Raw genomic sequence first — 21,921 nt, 5'->3', positions numbered from 1 at the left:
GACAAGATTGTAGATCTGCACAAGGCTGGAATGGGCTACAAGACCATCAGCAAGAAGCTTGGTGAGAAGGAGACAACTGTTGGTGTGATTATTCGGAAATGGAAGAAATACAAAATAACCATCAACCGGTCTCGGTCTGGAGCTCTGTGCACGATCTCGCCTCATGGGGTAAGGATGATCTTGAGAAAGGTGAAGGATCAGCCCAGAACTACACAGGAGGAACTTGTTAATGATCTTAAGGCAGTTGGGACCACAGTCACTAAGCAAACCATTGGTAACACACTGCGCCGTAATGGACTGAAATTCCCAGTTCCGGCGGTGCGAAAACGCCAAAAAGTGGGTAGTTCCACAATTAGTTCTGGTACTATGAAAAGGTTCCTGAGGTGCGAAAGGCATCCTGCAGTGCCCACAAGGTCCCCCTGCTCAAGGAGGCACATGTACAGGCCTGTTTAAAGTTTGCCAAAGAACATCTAAATGATTCAGAGAAGGCTTGGGAGAAAGTGATGTGGTCAGATGAGACCAAAATTGAGCTCTTTGGCATTAACTCGACTTGCCGTGTTTGGAGGAATAGAAACTGACTATGACCCCAAGAACACCATCCCTACAGTCAAGCACGGAGGTGGAAACATTATGCTTTGGGGCTGTTTTTCTGCTAAGGGTACAGGACGACTTCACCGCATTGAGGGGCAAATGGACGGGGCCATGTACTGTTGGACAACTCAAGAAGAAGCACATTAAGGTCATGGAGTGGCCTAGCCAGTCTCCAGACCTCAGCTGAAACTTCGAGTTGCCGAACGACAGCCAAGTAACCTTAAGGATGCAGAGAGGATCTGTAAAGAGGAGTGGATCAAAATCCCTCCCGAGATGTGTGCAAACCTGGTGACCAACTACAAAAAACATCTTACCTCTGTGCTTGCCAACAAGGGTTTCTGCACCAAGTACCAAGTCATGTTTTGCTTGGGGATCAAATACTTCAATCTCTAGCCTTTACATAATGTGTTTTTTCTGGATTTTTTGGTTGGTATTCTGTCTCTATAAGTTAAAATAAACCTACCATAAAATTACAGACCCTTCAATTCTTTGTGAGTGGGCAAACTTACAAAATCAGCAGGGGATCAAATAAATATTTTCCCCACTGTATAATATTTTATATCATACCAACAACAGAAATCATTTACACGTTCACTGCAGAAAAAATATTCTTCCTTAGTATTTTTGTCTTGTTTACTAGTATAAATATCTAAAAATTCTTGAATTAAGATATTAAGAAGAATTAAAAAAATAAAATAATCTTAATTCAAAGGCTAAACTAAGGCTAAAACTATTTTCCCACTGGCAGATATTTTTACTTGTTTTAAGCAAAAACTAACTTTTTTTCAGAAAACAAGGCATAATATCTCTATAATATCATATAATATAGTCATTTTACTTGTGATGGTATTGGATCTTAATTAGTGGTCGACCGATATGGGCTTTTTGATAGCCGATGCCTATATCTTGGAAAGCAGGGAGGCCGATGGCCGATATAATTTTATTTATATTTAAGAAATTTGAAATCATTTGAAAATGGATTAAAAATAGTTGTGTAAAATAAACATACTTATACTTTAGAAGACAAAGCAGTTTTCACAAATAAATAAATATTTAATAAAAATCTAATTAAAAAGGAAGTAAGCACTGTAACCAACAGGGCACTCAGTATTCTGGGAAGTTTGTGTGCATTGGGAATCATATATATATTTTTTTCAAATAAAGCCAAGGTAACACTCATTTTACATAGAGCACGCAATGAAAATGACATGAATATGACAGTGGGCAAATGCATAAAGCGCAGCATAATTTGAAATCACTAACTTAGTTTAAAGTTTGTCGATCGCGCATCTCCAGTGAAGCTGAACTCTCCTCCTGTCGGCATTCAATTTGCACCGACCGACCGTCACACAGAGAACACGCGATCATGCAGGATACACATGCACACTTCACAAGATCTCACAACTGTATCCGACTAAGTTTGCAAGGTTTGTGAAATGAAATGTTCATTCAAAGATTTGTTTAAATGATATAATGCGTATTTGCTGAATGCTGACGGCAAATGAATCAGAATCAGAATGAGCTTTATTGCCAGGTATGTTTACACATACGAGGAATTTGTTTTCGTGACAGAAGCTTCCACAGTGCAACAGAATACCAAGAGCTTGTAACACTCCAAAGAGAAAGGAAAAATTTAAATCGCATCATATGACCCCTTTAAACTATTTAGGCTTCCTGGCAACAATGTTCATCCAGATGATTACCTAGATAAGCGCTCTGATTTACAGGCATAGCCTGTCTTTTTTTAAACAATAGCTAAAATGTACCTGAAACAAACAATAGTGCCAACAAACTGGTCAGTTCTTTATTTACAGGACCTTAGCAAGTCAAACTCTCAAAAAGTAAACTTTTAAATGGTAAATTTACTGGAAAATATCTTCAGCAGTTCACATTTTTAATAAGAATAATAAAAATAAAACAATCACAAGCAGGTCATAAATATACATTTTTCATTTAAACAGTTTATGAGAATTAATGGAGTTTTATATATGTTCTTTACCAATCATGTATGAATGTTGTCTGGAGATTTGTAAAAGATGTCTAGTCCTCAATCCTGAATCCACTTACTGCACAAGAAAAAGTAAAAAAAGAAGCAATCTATCCTAAAAAGCTTGGTTTTGACATATGTTAGATTTTGACCTGAGTTCACCCTCTTACAAGAAAAAAGTCACCAGACAGTGGATTTGCAGTAAAATCTACTCTCAATCTCTCGTCTTCACCTCATTCAGGACTAATTTCTGAGTAAACTATCGTCTCATGTCTGGATGGATCCTCTACAGTGCCCTCAACATGCAGGGTAGAGTCATCCAGCTGTGTGACTATGTAATGTGTCCCCTCGTCATTGATGATAACTTGAGTAAGACCCTCCTTCATCATCAGCTGACTGGCAGCAAACTGTAGCACCTCTTGCATTTCCTCAGATGTGTGCTCATGGGTAGAGCCCATTACCTGAGCCACCACACCCACTTCTGCCCTCTCCTCATATACCTGTCCTTCACTTTGTCTCTGTGTCTGAGAGGTCTGACCTTCACACTTCTCTTCTGGCACATGTTCTGACACTGTGGTGGTGGTAATCCCTCCCTCTCTAGTGCAGCCTTGTTGGCCCAACTCTGTCACGGCACAAAGCAAAGCATCCAGAGCAGAGGAAGACTCAGACACACTGTGCACAGCCTCCCCCTCTTCCTGTCTTGCTTCTCCTACAGTCTCTCTGGAAGACTCCACTAGCACGTACTGAGTGGTCTGCCCTCCTGTCACTGTAGACACTTCCCGACCAGATGTGATGAGCTGCCCATCCTCAGTGATGTGTAGCACTTCGGCCAGCTGACTAGACATAGCAAGGGTCTGTAAAGTGGCAGCAGCCGACTCCTCCAGGGCTTGATCGATGGCCACCTCTCCCCCGCCGTAGCCCTGAATGATGATGAACTGCTGAACAGCCTCAGAACCCAGTTCACTCTCATCAGGGGTGAACGAAGACTCTGCCTGGACAAAGGATGCCCCCTGTCCCTTCAGACGGCACTCGAAGGACTTGGACACGATTCCTGCCACAAACACAGCAGAGAGTAGAAAGACATTCTGTAGGTCAAGTCTGCCTGTAAAGCATTTATTTTTGTTTTACAATAGACAAATAACATCCTGTACCCTAAAACAAAGTGAATTTGAGTAACATTTATTTTATTACTAGTCCCACAAGTCATTTCTACCCTTCCGCACCCACACTTAGCAATTTAAGATGGATCCCGCACCGCACTTAGTTGCATCAGACCTCTATTTTGTAGCTCAATATGACCATTTTATAAGAGACTGATCTGTCAGTTAATACTGAAAAAAGGCACAATAGGATCCAGATACAGCCAGTATTAGCAAGTATCATGAAGTTTTCTTTGACCTTTTCATTGTCGTTGTTAAAGGGGTGCTAAAGTCTCAGGTGTTCCCAGAATGTCTGTGAAATTTTAGCTCAAAATACCCCACAGATAATTTATTATTCCACACTGTAAAAGCCTTTATGTTCAATGCTTTTATTGAGTGGAAAGTACAGACATAATGAAGTGAAGACAGTCCACATTTTCAGAAGAAGAAAAAAAACCCCAAAGATTGCAGTAGTAAGGCAGACATCAACTTTGTTTTTGAATATTTTGGACATAAGTCTCAAAATAATTGTTCCAATAGTTACGCAGTACTGGACAGAAAAAAAAAGCATACGACTCAGATTACAGGGTGACGTGACATCTATCGCAACTATCATCAACATTGGAGTAAATTGCAGAGAGTCGAGCTTTGGAGATATGAACCCTATGCTTTATTTTAAACTGTATGAGAGAAAGTCGAGCACATATTGAACTTGAGTGAATTCTATTAACAACATTCACCCACCAGTTGTCCGCAAACTCTTCACCCAACTCATGTTCCCAGGCACTTTTAATTTTAGCAATGGTACAATCCTCTAATAAGCTGACAATAAGTCCTGGAAATACGTGCCTTTTCAGAAGTATTAATCACAAGAATATCCTCCCATTCCAGCTTAGGTGGTAAGCAAGGAAAGTCAGAAAGTAAAGAAACAGAATAGTGCCTGACCTGAAAATGGCGGAAGGGTACGTGGGACGGTGGCAGTTCGAATTCAGAGGGCAACACTGCATAACTACAGAAGGTACCATCCTTATTTAAGGCTCTGAAATATCTTAATCTGTTGTCACGCCACATCACAAAAACAGGGACAGTAACTGATGGGGGAAATGAGTGATTCATAAATAATGGCATTAAAGAGGAGGCAGAGATAAACTTAAAATATCACCTAAATTGAGACCATATCCTAAAAGTTGAAATGACTACTAAATTATCTGTAAAGATGGAGGGGTTAATAGCAGGGGTGTAAATTTCGTCTACCAGTTGGGGGGGACAATAAACACAAAATTTCTCAAGAGCAATTTTTGAAGGGGACACATATAATCCAGCTAAAATTGTACTTGTAAGGATATGTATACACAGAGGAAAGCCTTACTACTATTAGTGTAGCGGGGAAACCATGCCAAATTAGACAACGGCTGCATCCGAAAACTTAGGCAGCTGACTTGCTGCCGTATGAGGCAATGATTTTGCAGGCAGTGTTTTTGCACGAAGGCACCTCATGAAACTGATTTCGGACAGGCTTCTAAGGCAGCGTAACGGTTTAATGATCTACAACAAAATAGAACAAGTTTTTGTGATAACTAAACGAATATTTAATTACTATAATACTGATTTCTCACTAGAAATAACATCAAAAGTGCAAAAAGTTAGTCAGAAATATACATTTACACAAACTGACCACCAAACGCAACTTTCAGACGCCATCTTTATTTTTTAGCTCAACTGTCACGGAATGGAACGCACAGGATTGTGGGATATCAAAGGCAGCGAAGGATACATCTATGCTGCCTTCAAAATTCGATCAGAAGAAGGTACCTCTGGAGACAGGAAGTAAAGCAGAATTTGGATTCGGACGTGCCTTGATGCCTTCCTGCATTTTCGGATGCAGCCAACTTCAAGCTGTTGTGGTCGTGCCGCAACAGCGCTCGTGTCCGTTGTAGACGTTACTACAGTGTTGCTAAGTCCGCAGTTTTCCCGTGGAATTGGGCTACTTTATCACTGTTGCCGCGGGTTGTTTTTCATATCAGCGGGTTGAAGCGACCCCAATAACGTGTATTTTAGCCCCCGGAATGCGTTTTTTCCCTGGGGACCTCCTCGAAATGAGGTTAGTTTGGGCTAGTTTTGAGTAGCAATTGTGGGATTTCTGCCTTTGGTTAATAGGTAAGTGGGCAGTAAGTAGGGCCTGTTAAGAGCATTAAATGAATTGAACCAATACATTATCTTATGAATATTAGCTGACCAGAACTAGAACTGGAATTGGGCTACTTTATCACTGTTGCCGCGGGTTGTTTTTCATATCAGCGGGTTGAAGCGACCCCAATAACGTGTATTTTAGCCCCCGGAATGCGTTTTTTCCCTGGGGACCTCCTCGAAATGAGGTTAGTTTGGGCTAGTTTTGAGTAGCAATTGGGTGGGTTTCGTTGTGAAAACCTGGCAACCCTTTCCGTCAAACAGGTAACGTTATTATTGCTAACATAGCGGACTCATCAAAGAAAGACATGATTTAGTCTCCAACCTACACCCGAGAGCATTAGACAAATTAAACCAATACATTATCTTATGAATATTAGCGGACCAGAAATAGAACTTAAAGTTAGGTAAAGATAGCCCACCACTAAGTTTACAATTTTGGAGTAATACTTTACGAATTCTGGGCACTTTACCATTCCACAGGAAAACTTAGGGAGGACATTCATTTTCACAATGTTAATTCTTCCAATTAAGGATAAGGGAAGATTGGGTCAACTTTTGAAAGTCAGATTTAGGGGTGTAAAAAATGGGTGTAGGAGAGATGATAAAGATCTGGTGACATTAATCCCAAGATATTTAAAACCCAACCTACCAAACCAGCATTTTTAAGTTGCAGGGCCAAAGCATTTACAGGGTAAAACTCACTCTTTTGAAAATTAATTTTATAAACGAAAAGGGAGCCAAATTTGTTCAACATAGAAATAATAGAATAGCTGTGAAAGGGTCACGAATGTAGAACAACAAATCATCAGCGTTAAGGGGTTACTATGTAAGTACACAGGTGTTAGGGCCACTTAATATAAAGTGGGACCGATAATTTAATTACGATATTGAACGAGAAATTCCTTTAAATGACAAGGAAGACCATAAGGCAATTAACAGTGGCTAAATAGCCAAGGCAAATAGCAGAGGGGAGAGCAGACAGCCCTGCCATGTCCCAAGCCCTTATTTAAAGTATTCTGAACACATGTCATTTGTGTGCACACTAGCCTGGAGGTAAGCATATATAAGACGAATCCATGAAATAAAAATGTTCCCAAACCCAAATTTTTTAAGTACAGCAACTCGATCAAATGCTTTTTCAGCATCGAGAGCAATTACCACCTCTGGGACAACAGAAGAATGTTTGGAATAAATTATGTTTAAGAGAGTACGAACCAAGTGTGCCGTACGAGTCCTGAAAAGTGAAGCCAAAGCGTCTCGATTGCTCCCAGGTGATGATGCAATATAGGTCATAAACCCCGCCCTCTCCATGTAATGTAATGGGATCTGAGACAAACTAAACAATCAAATTATTTTTCTGTCAATTTAGGCAGTTTTTATCACATTGACGTTAGTTCAAGTGTTCGTTCTTAAAATAAGTTAGGTTTTATTTACTTATTTAATGCTATAAAAACAGGGTGTGGCATCATGATTGTGATCTTGCGATTGGGTCTGCAGGAGTTTGGGCGGGACTTGATACCGCGGCTCCACCTCATGACTACTACTGCACAGACTCGGGCTCCAAATTACCTCATTTTCCAAAGATGACAGAGGCCATGCTGAGATGTTTTGGCTTCACTTTTCTATAGTCGAAGGAAGAGGAGATACGTTGTCCATCTTTTTTTACAGTCTATGGTACGAACAGAACTATGATTAAAAAATCATAGTCTCCCTTTAATAAAAGCCTGTTTGCTCTTCAGATATTAAATATGGAAGAAACTTTTCAAACTGGATAGACAACACTTTCGCTAAATATATTAGCATCAGAATTCTGTAGTGAAAGGGGCCTGTAAGAACCAGGAGAAGTGGGATCTTTATCCTTATTTAAATATACTATTATGGAAGCTTGAGTCATTGTCTCCGGCAAAGAGCCATGCTCCAAAGACTCTGCATAAACAGATAAGAGTAATGAGGATAAATGCCTTTATTTGAGTGGAAGCAAAAACATGCTGTTTTTGTGTGTATGTCTTTAAATGCAAATGAGCTCTTTTGTCAGTTGTCAAATAAACACAAAGTTATGTCAAAAATCACACAAAGTTTACATAAACTAACTGTAGACCAGGGGTTGGCAACCTATGGCACGAAGAGAGATGATCACTGGCACGCGAGCAATAGGGAAAACTGCATACCGACGTATATTTTGAGGTAATCATTCCTCATAGTTACACAGCCTGTTAGGAGCTATAAATACTATTAAAGTGTGAGAATTAATCTGCGCTACAGATGCGCGTCTCCGGTAAATCATTTGCGACTGCTGTGCAAATGAGGCATCTCAGATCAATGCCTCAGTGGTCTAAAAGTGCTCGTCAATGTCAAAATAATTGAGATGGCCAAACAAATCAAATTAGGTGGGTTTTGCAGTTCATAGAAGCAGACAGCTATATCCAGTGATGCAATCTACTCCGCTGTATGCCTCAAATATGGCCATTTTGAGAGAGCGAGATTAAAGTTGTGTCTGTGTCTCTCTCTACAAACAATGAAGATGAGATGAGTTGAGATGAGAAAACAAGTGATTTTACCCCCTCGTTCCTGAGAAATATAATGTAGCGATTCAGTATCGATAAGAGCTCCTGAATGTGTCTGTGTATACAGCGCGATCTCCGATCTCTGTCAGTTAAAGAAAAAGTGCTTCAGAAACTATTTGTATGATAATCGAATATAGATTTTAATCTTAACATTTAAAATGCTTATGTACTGTGTAAATCCAGGGGGGGGGGGCTACTGGCACAGTGGTCAACCAGAAAAATTAAAAATGGCACTTCATGCCCAAAAGGAAAAGGTTGCTGACCCCTGCTTTAGACCAAAGTATTAAAAATGAAGACTGAAAATGTTTGAGGATAATTTTGATTTTGTTTTTAGTTATAAAGTAAGGCATGATAATTTCAGTTAATTTTAGCTTTTGAGGAAAAATTACTTTCAGATTTATTAAATTTTTCTAGGTTATTTTTTGGAATTTCATTTCAGTTTTAGTTTAAGTTTAGGTAACTAACTATAATAACCTCGCTATCTGTGGGACACTGATGGGAACTCATGCTTTTCAGCGTAAAAGAGAAGGCTTAGGGTTTGATCCCATAGCGTCATCTCTCCTTTTATTTTATTTGAAAAAGATAGGGAAAAGCGCAAGAGAGACGTAGTACCTGCATGTAGGTAAGCCAGGTCTGGGTTCTCAATGTCAGGGTGAGTCTCTTTGAGATGATTTCTGAAGTCCATTGGGGCATTGGTGGCGTAGCTGCACTTGGGACAGTTATACATCTTCACCCCCTCATGCTTGCCTGTGTGCAGGATGTGTTTTCGGATATTCGTGTTTTTCTGTCAATATGGGGTGCTGTGTGTACATTAATGAGGAAAAAAAATTAACTTATGTCTGCAATATAACAAAGAGTGAAAAATTGAAGGGGGTCTGAATACTTTCCGTACCCACTGTATATCCCTTATATGACATTTTTGTGGAAAACCATTAGGAGTTAAGTTTGTTGTACCTGTAGTCACACCAGGGGCAGCGATAGGGCTTCTCGCCTGTATGCACGCGTTTGTGGCGCGTCAGGTGGGACTGTGTGGTTGATGCAAAATTGCACAGCTGACACTTGAAGGGTCGTTCACCTGCAGATCAAAGGCATTAGAATGAGACACTGACAGTCCACTGATTCACAAGACCTATAAACCTAAAGATACAAAATGGAAGAAAGAGTTAAAACTGAAAACAATCTTGCTGCTCAAACTGTGTATAATTTTTTTTTAATATTGTCTATTTTGCATTTACTTGTAACTTTTACTTTCAAAACCTAAGTATGTTTAATATAAAAAAATATATACTTTTCCTACTTAAGTACAGTAAATATCACATACTTTACAACTTTTAAAGTATTTAAAGTAGTGGCCTACTGGTTAGAGTCGGGCATGTAACCCGATAGTTGCGGGTTCGAGTCTCAGGTCTGGCAGGAATTGTCGGTGGGGGAGTAAATAACCAGCACTCTCTTCCACCTTCAATACCACGACTGAGGTTAGACCCTTGAGAAATGCACCGAACCCCCAACTGCTCCCTGGGTGCCGCAGCAATATGGCTGCCCACTGCTCCAGGTGTGTGTTCACTGTGTGTGTGTTTACGACTGTGTTTTTGCACTTGGATGGGTTAAATGCAGAGCACAAATTCAGAGTATGTGTCACCATACTTGGCCACACGTCACTTCACTTTCACTTTTTACTTAAGTTATATTCTAAACAGTGACTCCCACTTCTACCAAAAAGTCATTTTCTGGTAAGATATCTGTGCTTTTACTTAAAGTACTAAGTGTGACTTTCAGGTACTTCATCCACCACTGAAAAAATTATTTGCATTTGCAATTTTGAAAATATAGGCTACAATTTGATTAGTCTAAATGTTGCTTCCTTACATCCAAATTTGAATTTAAATTCTGCATCCATGAATTGTTTGTTCAATTCGAATTAAAATTAAAATTCAGGAACTAAATTGAAATTTAAAAAAGGACAGTCTCAATTTAATTCTAATTGTGAATAACCCTGGTGTGTACCTGTGTGTTGGCGCCGATGTTTGGTCAGGGCATGACGAGTTCCACCAGCAAATCCACAGAGATCACACAAGAAAGACTTCTCTCCTGAAACGGAAAAGTCATAGATGAATAACACTGTAAAGACTGAGAAATTGACAGTAGGAGACCCCTATATCTCTGGGACTGAACGATGTAGGGCAAATGAAGACTCCAAAAGAAAAGTTTATTAAGAACTAGAATCTAAAATCATATTGCAGTATCTTTAATACTTCTTGAGTTATAGGAAGGCAAACTTTGGAAAAAGAATATATACGGCACACTGACAGGTATGTTAAATGCAGTTGTTTTGACAGAAGGAAACAAGATACATTTCTAGTTTAAACATTATTTGTTCTTCAAACTTTCCTCTTTAAAAGAAAGGAAGTATCATATTTTTTCAAAGTGACCTACTTTTGGTTTTTGACCACTGAAAATGTGTACAATTTAACGATTTACTCCTGGAGCCATATTGAAATTCCAATATCTCTGGAACTGAACAATGCAGGGCCGTAAAAATGAAGATTCCAAAAGCGAAGTTTATTAAGACCTAATATGTAAAAAGGCATTAAGATATCTTTAATACTTTTTATTAAACAGGCCTGCAAACTTTGGAGAAAAAACTTAAAAAGTGCTCTTTCCCCATTTTTGAATGCTCACCACTGGAACATAATGCAACAAAGACAGCTAAAGTCAACAAATTTTATTAATAGACCTACCAATCTCTGTGTAAAAGTAACAATGATGCTTCTATCTTTCTGAAGTCATTTTTAACCCCCTGGAATTTGGCTCTGAATCTCAAGTGAAAATTGCCATTGACCCCCCTCTACAAAATAGCGGATTACTAAATATTAAAGTAAATATTCATGCATGACATTTAATATTTTGGCTTTCATCACTATACATGTTTATCTTTCTTCAGAAAAAATATTAGCAAAATCAAAAATTTGAGCCAGGGACCTCTGGTTGAGTTGACACAGAATGACCCAGTAAGATTTACACACACACACACTTGAAATAAGCTTGTTGCCAAGCAATGCAATGATAGCTAATGCAGGACAAGTTTTGAAGAACCTAACAATCCTGTATCATGTCAAATCATCATACAATATTCATACAATATAGAATTTTTTTTTTTAAACTTTAGTTGCAAGGATCATTCCTTGTCACGTGTTTAAAAAAATATTAACTTAATTAAAGGGGTCCTATTATGCTGTTTTACAAAGTCTTGATTTTGTTTTGGGGGTGTACTCTCATGCTTGGTGTTTCGAACACTACGCATTATTTTTCACATAATTTACATTATTACAATCCCTTTCTCCCCAGCCTGGCACAAACGGCTCGATTAGTTCTGGGTTTGATGAAGGCGCCTTCTGAAAGACGAAGTATATTGTGATTCGGGCGCCTTCTGAAAGACGAAATATGTGTTGATTGGTTAGCTGTCCCAGTGCGTTGTGATTGGCGAACAGCTTAGACAGCGTTTCTGTACTGCCACGCCCCTTGCCAAAGCAGCAAGTTCCGTCTGCTCCGGTATAGTTAAGGATGGCGTCAATATTGCCATATCAATTTGAGCCGGATTCAGACCCCGAGAATATTGAACAAGAGGATTGCACAGAACCTTTGCACGCACGGATATTGCAAGACATATTACAGTGGTAAAGCTATTGTTGTTTTTTTTGGGCTAAATCACGTTTTAGATACGATGTCAACAACCGCTTAAAAATAAGTGCATTTACTATGTACAAATAAGTGCAACGGTAATAATAATATTATGTTTATTGTTCTTTAATTCTAACATTATAACATGAATTGCAGTGAAACTGTTATACAGTTGAATTTATTTATACCATAGTCTCATAATTGAAGTGTAAATTCTGCAGATTACATCATTGTCCAGTATTGTAGTCAGCAATTTATGAAAAAAAAACCGAAAAAAAAACAGCGTTTCTTCGACATGGCAAAAACTTGACGCTACAGCAGCTCTTCTTCTTCTTTGTTTTCTCTGATGCACTAACTCTGCAGCAGCACTTCTTCTTCGTCGTCGTCTAGTCTGATGCACTCAACACTCTTAACCACGACCTCGCCCCTCCCCACCCCCCAACCATTCTAATTTCCGTAGGCGGGAATTATTTTAATGATATTCTAATGGTCACTTTGTGACATCACAAATCCCGGAAAACAACACTGTAGTCCAAACGAGCCGTTCGTTGTAGTTCTTGAAAAGTTTTTTTTTAAAAACAAAATATCTCCCTTTAGTGGACTTTGAGATTTGTAACTTTGTAGATCTTTTTTTATGGCCAAACATACACACTACACACTGACTAAAATTCAAAAAGTGAAAAAGCATAATAGGACCCCTTTAAAATATATTCAGTGACTGATACAATATTTGTCACTGAATACACTTCAAATAGTGTTTGTAGTAACATTTCTGTTTCCTTATTTTTAAGATCTGAGACAAATGATCAATTGTCAACAGTTGCTTTTATTTACGGCTATTGAAGTCTGACACAATAATGTATACAAAAAATAACGTGTTTATAACATAAATACATTTAAAAAACTAAATAACAACAACAACAACAAAAAAAACATTAACTTACATAATCAATAGATTATCCTGAGATGTTCACTTTCATTGGATACATAGTTTGTATGTTCTTGTTCCCAGCTGTGACATTAATGTCCTCAGATGGTTTTATTTCTATCACTTTTTTTCTCTCTTCGTTTCTTGTACACATATTTAATTTAAGGTGATCAAAATTTGAGAAATCAAATTTTCCTTGATCCTTTGACCTACCAGGTGAAAAGAAGTACTCTTAAATGCATTTAAAATGTACCTGAAATTCAGATAGTATATTTATAGTATAACTGTACTCCTGACATGCTTACTTGAAGTGTATTAAAAATTTATTGAATTGCATTGTTATATATTTTTAAAAGGTCTACTAGAAGTATATTGGTAATAAATATGTGCTTAGTTAAGCTTTTAAGACATATGCTAAAACACAAGCATATTTTTTGTGACATTTTAGTGTATTTACAGAAAACATACTTACTGTAATTTACTCTTACTTAAAGTATATTTTATACTTACTTTAAGAACATAAAATGATTCAGCTTTTAGTGGGTTTAAAGTATAGGTATCTTATTTATAACCATATGTAGACCTACTGCAATATATTTTAAATATTGATGTAATGAACGCGCTTTCATGTGTGCTTTTCAAATCTTGTTAACATTTTTATATATTTTATAAAGCATATTAATTCACTCCTAATAGTTATAGAAATATTCAAGTTAAATCTTTATTGTACTAACGTAAAATGTATTATAAATATAATTTTGTCAACTATGCCTTAGTAGTAAGCATACTTAAACTCAATATAATGTTCAGATTTACTTGTTTGTACTTGTGAACAAATATTTAAAGTTTTTACTTCACATTTAAAAACATAACATGATACATTACTTGTAATAGGCTAACATTTAACTGTATTTTCCACAAGCATTTCAACATCGTACCATCTGAAGTGCATAATTTTTCCAAAGATATGCTTAAAATCCCTATGTATGTACTTGTTTATGTACCTAAATTCAAACAAGCTCAACATACCACTTAATACACAAAAACAAACCTCATTGACTTTTGAGGAATCTCAAGCGTGCTTGCATAATATGCATTGCAAAACCAAGATTGGATTTTGTGCGCATCAAGCAAGCATATCTGAGCTTCCTTTTACCAGTTCTGATATGCGTTGATAATTATGAATAAAATAAACTATAAAATCATATAGATTGATTGTGTCTCCTCAGAGGACTTGGATGAAATCACTCGATTCTTTTGGATTATTTTTGCAATGTCTTTTCATCCACTATGAACTTTTTGAAATGTGAACATTTTGGTGACTTTCAGCGGAGGGACATAAATCTCTCAGATTTCATTAAAATATCTCAGTTTCTGTTTCGAAGATGAACGAAAGTCTTAAAGGACTTGGAACAACATGAGGGTGAGTACTTAATGACAGAATTTGTCATTTTTATTATTAAATTAATATTATTTACTATTAATTAAATAGAACATTCAGTGTTGTATATTTATATTTACACAGCTTCTTAAAGCATTTATAGTTTGTGGCCTTTGGAACCTCATTATTTTTATGATGAGGTGAGATTTGTATTTCATTTCTGTTACCTGTCAAAAGCATAACAGCATAACTTTTTTTTGTAGCTAGCTACATTCAATTTGACCAATCAGAGCCAAACTTTTCAGCTTTTCAAACTGACTCTGAAGGCAATGGTCCAATCACACTGCCATATGCTGTTGAGATGATAATATGTTTTCAGGCAAAAATCATCCCAGTTTCGCTTTATTTTATTTTTCTTACTAGAACACCAGGTCAGCTCCCACCTCCTGTGAACAACTTAATAGTTGCTTAAAAGGTGCATCTGCCAAGCCGAAGCAGACATGGCCAGATGGAATACACAGCCTGCAGAAATTCTTCTTATCTGTGGCAAGTTTTTACTAGCCATTTGTGTAACTACCTTTGTGCTCACTCCTGATTTTTTCCTAGGCGGATAGTGCTGGTGTGTATTTGCTCATGTTACCCAACACGTGGAATGCTAAAGTTAACTGCTGTAACATGACACTGACACTTACTAGCTAAATATCTAGCAACTATAGGCCCTGGGTATATAGTTGCTTAAAGTCTAGGTAGTGACATTTGTCTGCTTTATAACATTTATGAAAACATCCATTGTATTGGCAGAAAGTATCTCGCCTCGTTTCACCACACTGTTAAAAAGTCTGTTGAAATACAGTAATATACCGTAATAATTTGAAGAAATTGTCCGTATTTGGTTTTCTACAGTTTTTCCATATTTTTGAATTACACCTGGCATTGTGGGAACAAGAACCTCAATCGATTATCGGTGCGAAAACAGTACAAGAGCAGGCGCCATTATTCAAGCAGATCAGCTCAATCAAAGTTTCTTTTTAAAGTCGGATTTCGGGTTTGGGGAACTGTCCTTTCACTTCTGTGGTAAATAATTTTTTGTTAAATGTCACATAAACTGTTTACGTTATGTTAACCTAGTTGCTTGTCTGGCTTGTTTAGCAAATGAATGTTGGAGCCATCGTATTCAACATATCCTGCTTACCGTCACACATCTTACTTGACTGAAGTGCAGTACAACTGTGTTTAGAGCGGTTTAATGAAGTCAACAGAAGCTGGCAGAGGAATTGTCAAGAAAAGCATTTACGACTTTTTTTATTTAAAAGAGAGTAAGATACAACTAAGTGAAGATCTGGCATCATGAAATTCTTCAAGGATAACACTATCAGCTCTTCTGCCAAACGAAGTAGGTTTAGACTTTTTTATTTTGATTTCTTGTTTTTGTTTCACAACCACACACATACACACTCTTGCACGATAAGGTGCAAAAGAGAAGTTAATTCAGTACTGGCATGCTGTCTGTGAAACGCACAGTCACGCACAGAAATCCATTTCAGACAGCGAGCCAGTAGCGCATCAAGTCCTATTTCGCACACTAGAACGGACAAAAGCAGACAAAATGACTATTTTTGACAAGTGACAGTCTTAAATCAGTTAAAAAGTCTTAACCGACTGTAAAGAGTTCAAATGTGTCAGATGTACATCAGGTTTTAAAGGGACAACAGTTCATGACATTCGTAGTGTTTCTTTTGTTTTGTTTTCTAATGACAGGCTTTAATTGCTGCTGTACTGTGCATCCTGTACTGTTTTATTTACCATTAGGGATGTTCAATACTCTCAAAAAATAGTCATTGAGTTGTTTATTTAGTTGACTTTGTTATTGAAGTTGTTTGTGTAGGAAAGATCTATTCAATGTTTGGAGTGGTTTTCTGAAGTTATAATCTATTTTTTGTAATTCTGTAAATGTCTTATTTGTTTAAGGTTATTGGCGATTCCAGATTTCTGTCGTTCAAGAAGTTATTAATGACCACATCTCCTCCCCTGTTGCGGCTGAGCAACACATTCCCTTTGTTTTATTTTAAGCATAAAATATCCAGAGGAGATGGCACCTACGCTGGAATTCATACAAATGTAAGGAACCTAAAAACCTTCATGCTGGCCTTAAAGGGCCACCATGTCCTGGTCTGCTCAAACAATATGACCTACATCAATTACCAAGGCGGTCTCAGGTTACGCTCCCTTCACAGGCTGGCTCATCACCTCCTGTTATGGGAAACGGTTTCTTTCACTGAGAACAGTTCATGTGCTGGGCAGACTGAACCATGGGGCAGACATGCTGTCCAGGGACAATGTATCTCCAGGAGAATGGAGATTACATCCTTAAACGGTTCAAATGATTACGCCTTCCCCCCGATTGCCCTGCTTCCTCATGTAATTAGACGGGTCAGGAGAGTCAGATGCTCAGTCCTCCTGGTGGCCCCACTCTGGAGGAATCAAGACGTGGTTCCCCGAGTTGATTCAGCTGCTATCGGCAGCCCCTTGGCCAATACCAAGGAAGGACCTTCTCTCACAAGCGAAGGGAGTGATTTGGCACCCCTGGCCAGAGCTGTGGAGCCTTCATGTTTGGCCCCTCAACGGGAGGCTTTGCAGCTTCCTGCGAGTGTCACAAATACTATTTTAGAGGCTAGAGTCCCGTCTACAAGATGCATTTACACCCTTAAATGGTGAGTATTCTCTGACTTGTGTACAGCACGAAGCCTGGACCTGTTCACTTGTGACGTGTCCCACGTGTTATCCTTTCTACAAGAGCTGCTGGATAAGGGGCACACCGCTTCCATGCTCAAAGTCTACGTGGCAGCTATTGCAGTGAATCATTCCCTCTTAGCTGGCCAGTCAGTCGGCAGAAACAACCTAGTCGTTAAGTTAATGGGAGCTCAGAGATTGATCCCACCTTGACCTCATACTGTGCCGAAAGTGCTCTCCAATCCATTCAGAGCTCAAGTTATCACCCTTCTAGCGCTCCCCGTTGCAGATGGTGAGCAGGGTCCCAATCCACTCTGCCCAGTTCAAGCCTTATGTTGAGCACTCTAGTCTGTTCAGGCACTCAGAGCAGCTCGTTGTATGCTTCAGAGGCTGCTCTAAAGGGCTGCCGATTACGAAGCAGAGACTGGCTGGGCTTGAAGCGCAGCTTCATTCTGCATTTGCTTATAGCACGACACTGTTGGATGTGTTTCCCATAAGCGTCAAGTGACGCAACGGGAGAGACAGTTCGATAGGGAAAACTCCTGAGATAAGCCCAATTTATACTTCTGCGTCAAACCTACGCCGTAGCCTACACATAGATGCACACCCTACGCCATGACGTGCACCTCTCCAAAAATCTAACAGCGCGTCAATTCTACACGAACCGCAGGCGCTGTGATTGGTCTGCTAGAACCCCTCCCTCCGTATGTACTTGAGTGACGAGCCGCTTCTTCTTCGGCTTTTGCTGTGGTACTGCGGGTTACACCAGCAACATGCCCGTGGACACTGCAGACTAGCGGTTTGCATGTGTACTGCACGTTGACGCAGACAACGACGCATAAGTATAAATGAAAACTGACGCATAGCCTATGGCGTAGGTCCGACACAGAAGTATAAATCAGCCTATAAGGGAATGAGCGTTGCGTAAGTTTCCATGCTATGAAGCTGTACACGAATCGATGACTGTCGCTTCAGTCAAAAGATTCTGATGAAATCTCTGAGTAGGGTTGTGACGGTGAGGTAATTTCCTCACCGGTTATTCGACGTGTAACAACTTTACACCGACTGGTAATACGGGTTTCACCATGGGGGTGTGGGGGTTTCCCTCTTTTTCTCAATATCCTTCGTTTTTAAATAGCTTGTAAAAGCGGGGTGCACATTTTACTTTCACCTTCAAATTAGCGGCAATTCGGCGTAAAGCAATTGTTCGTTTGAGTTTTCCCTTTTTTCCTCGCTTTCCTTCTCTTTTAAATAGCCAATTCGGTGTCCATTCAAGCAACAACAAATTACAACTTCAAACTCACAACTTAGCCAATATATAAAACATAGAACTTTTATTAACAAAACAAATCAAAATTCACCATTCTATAGACTATGCCTAATATAAAATAACAAATAACTTAGCCTACACAAAGTTTAAATAGCCTAGGTATACAAAACTGAAAATCAGCAAACACTGTGGAACCAAATAAATAAGAAATGTAGAACGTTTATTAGCAAAACAAATAAGAAAGCTTGAAGGAACGGCATACACCTTGATGTCAAATAAAATAAATAAATTACACAAGTTTAAATAAAGTAAAAACCACCAAACATTGTGGGAACAAATAAATAAGAAACAAATGTTTAAAAAACTTCCAAAATCACCTTAGATAAACGGCAAAAGTCGACAGGCTTTCCAAAATCTAAAATATTGCCGAACAGGCACTTTTGCATTTCGTTTCAAAACTAAATCATCCGCTATCGTCTTGTCTTTCTTACCTCGCTTTTCTTGTCAGTCAGCTCGACTCACTCTCCTCACGTGATAAATGAAATCTGATCTGTGATGTGACTCGTTCGGCACACTGCATTGAGCAGCCACATTCTGTTTTTAATTGTACTGTCTGTTCTCTAATTGAACTAAATGATTTTTATTACTAAAAAAAAAAATCGAAACGACGGTGGGACGGTGCCGCGGGTGGGCAAGTGACAGAACCGGTGTTGCGGCTTAACACCGGTATCACCACCAACACCGTCTTTCGCAGCAAGCCTAGCTCTGAGCCGACTTATATAGCAGTCGGCTCCCTCCTTTTTGGCGGGTTAGAGCGCCATTGGTTTGTGCAGCTACACAAACGTGAACAAATCAGGCTTCAGTAACAGAGTAAACAGGAGTTTCCCATAAGCGTCAAGCAATGCTTATTCCCTTTCACAGACCCTGTGATGAAGTTTTCAAATACCACAGTGCCTGAATTGCAAGCCCTCAGATGCAACAAGTCAAATGGTCAAAGCAACAAGTCATACTCAAAGAAAAGTAACCCTTGTGACTCATTTTTATTCACTGATGGAATATTCATAGTGTACTTTCCAGAAATACAGGTCTCACTGAAATGTTATACAAATTGATTGAAGTAGTTCTGTCACAGCCTTTCACTGAACTTTATTTTAATTAATTAGAACATAATTATTTCGGTTAACAGTTTATGTATGCTGCTGTACTTCTCAGGGAATTTACTGTAACATACACAACAAGATATAATGTAAAATGTGTGTATGTGTTACATTTTTATTTAATGATTTCTGCACTTCTTAATATACCATATTGAATACTGAAAAATAGCTTTATAATAAACTGCATTTCCAATAAGTTGATATGATTGTCACGGAAGCGGGTGTGTGGAGGCAGGACGACGAGGACGACAAGGATTCCAATAATGACATTTATTGTAGACACAACAAGGCAGGTTCAGGTAGGTGAGACACACACTCGGGGTAACATTAACAATAACCGACACCAATGCTCAGACAGACAGGAACTAATATGGGGTGAATAATTAGAGGCAGACAGGTGAGCACAATGACGGTGATTAACTAATGATTAGACGGGCTAAACCAACACAAAGGGAAGAAACCACAACAAACAGTCCACAGGGGCGTTACAGTACTCCCCCCTCCCGGAAGGTGCGTCCTCGCACCGTAGAAACAGAGGGAGGTGTGGAGGGGGACTAGGAGGAGGATCGTCCAACGGCGGCGGAGCAGGTGGTGGAGGAGCCCAAGATTCGGGAGGCCATGGCAGAACAGGGGACTCGGGTTGCCATGGTGGATCAGGGGGCGTTTTGGGTCGGTTATTCTGTCACGGAAGCGGATGTGTGGAGGCAGGCAGGACGACGAGGACGACAAGGATTCCAATAATGACATTTATTGTAGACACAACAAGGCAGGTTCAGGTAGGTGAGACACACACTCGGGGTAACATTAACAATAACCGACACCAATGCTCAGACAGACGGGAACTAATATGGGGTGAATAATTAGAGGCACACAGGTGAGCATAATGACGGTGATTAACTAATGATTAGACGGACTAAACCAACACAAAGGGAAGAAACCACAACAAACAAGTCCACAGGGGCGTTACAATGATATTGAAAATGTTCTTGAAGAACATTAAAGTGAGGCTTTAAATATATTCTAACAGTAGTTCAAGATGTAAAGTGTATTTTAAAATAGAAGTACACTTAAATTACACTAAAAGTACTTGATGTGGTTCCATTTTAACACAACAGAATATATTAAACTATACCGCAATTAGCTTCATGTAGTTCATCTTTTTTTATTACATAAAACAGATGAATACATCAGCGTAAGATCAACATGTAAATGATTGCCTTTTTATCCCCGTCCACTCAAACGTTATATGGACAGACAGAAAAACTGGTACAGCAGGATCACTGGATTAAAAATAATTACTTTCAAAGGATCCTAAAATTAGGAAAGAGGCTTTTTATTTTTAACTGTGTGAATGTCACCGTAGAGCAGCCATAACAAATTTTTCGGATTTTGTCTCTGTATGATGTAATAGTGCAATGAAAGACTGCCTCTGCTTAATTCAGATCAACACCTAAGGCCCTATCATACACCCGGCGCAATGCAGCACCAGGCGGGACGCAAGTGTTTTTTGCTAGTTTCAGCCCGAGTTATCATTTTCACATCCAGCACCATGTTGTTTAAATAGCAAATGCATTTGCACCCATGTGTGCACCCATGGGCGTGCTGGTCTGAAAACGAGGTGTGTTCAAGCATTGCTGGCGTGTTGCTATTTTGAGGCATCTGAAATAGAATGCGCCATTGACCAACTAAAACCTGGTCTAAATTCAATGGCGCAGTATTTTTTATTTATTTATTTTTGTTATTTAAAGAGCATGTTAGTAATATGCACCTATAGGCGGGTCCACAACACACGTACACTCTGCTTATTACACACACAGGGATGCACAGCAGCACACAAACATGCCAAATATTAAAAATTCAAGGATTATAATGTAAAAGATTATTATTGTGTAGGCTACATAAATATAAAAATGCCTACATGTCATAATGGATAGTCATTGCATGTATCAAAATTTGGCTACCTATTTGCTCGCGCACAAGCAGCTCTGTTTCCTCTCTGGAGACGCGTTCAGTCTTTGCTCTTGCAAATTCCGCCGTGTAAATAGCGAATACGCCATGGCGCGAGCACAACTGGCTCTTAAAGGGAATGGGTTTATTGATTGGTTGGTTGATTGGTTTATTGCACGTTATGCCCAAAACACACCCATTACTCATTAAGAGAATAGGGACAAAACTTTTAGACCATGCGCTGGGCGCACTGACTGTTTTTCCCGTCATTAAACTAGCAAAAGTGGATTTGGACACGCCCTAAGTGCACCTGCGCCATGCTCTTTAGACCATGCGCTTAGATCGTTAAAATAGGGCCC

General features: G+C 39.0%; 1 protein-coding gene across 1 annotated transcript in view; it reads right to left on the bottom strand.

Moving 5' to 3' along the window:
- Positions 1–2,498: 2,498 nt before the first annotated feature.
- LOC107660999 (zinc finger protein 407-like) overlaps positions 2,499–21,921 on the bottom strand; it is an 80,133-nt gene continuing 60,710 nt past the window's right edge. The window contains exons 6-9 of the mRNA XM_016450437.1: positions 10,476–10,559; positions 9,411–9,546; positions 9,084–9,247; positions 2,499–3,629 (exon numbers count right to left, since the gene is read on the bottom strand). Coding sequence (XP_016305923.1) covers positions 2,812–3,629; positions 9,084–9,247; positions 9,411–9,546; positions 10,476–10,559 — 1,202 coding nt within the window. The 3' untranslated portion in view covers positions 2,499–2,811. The remainder of the gene's footprint in view (positions 3,630–9,083; positions 9,248–9,410; positions 9,547–10,475; positions 10,560–21,921) is intronic.

Source organism: Sinocyclocheilus anshuiensis, unplaced genomic scaffold (assembly GCF_001515605.1).
Source record: "Sinocyclocheilus anshuiensis isolate Anshui unplaced genomic scaffold, SAMN03320099.WGS_v1.1 scaffold1036, whole genome shotgun sequence".
Classification (NCBI taxonomy): Eukaryota; Metazoa; Chordata; class Actinopteri; order Cypriniformes; family Cyprinidae; genus Sinocyclocheilus; species Sinocyclocheilus anshuiensis.
The sequence above is the reverse complement of the archived record's forward strand: the minus strand, read 5'-3'. Positions and strand labels throughout refer to the sequence as shown.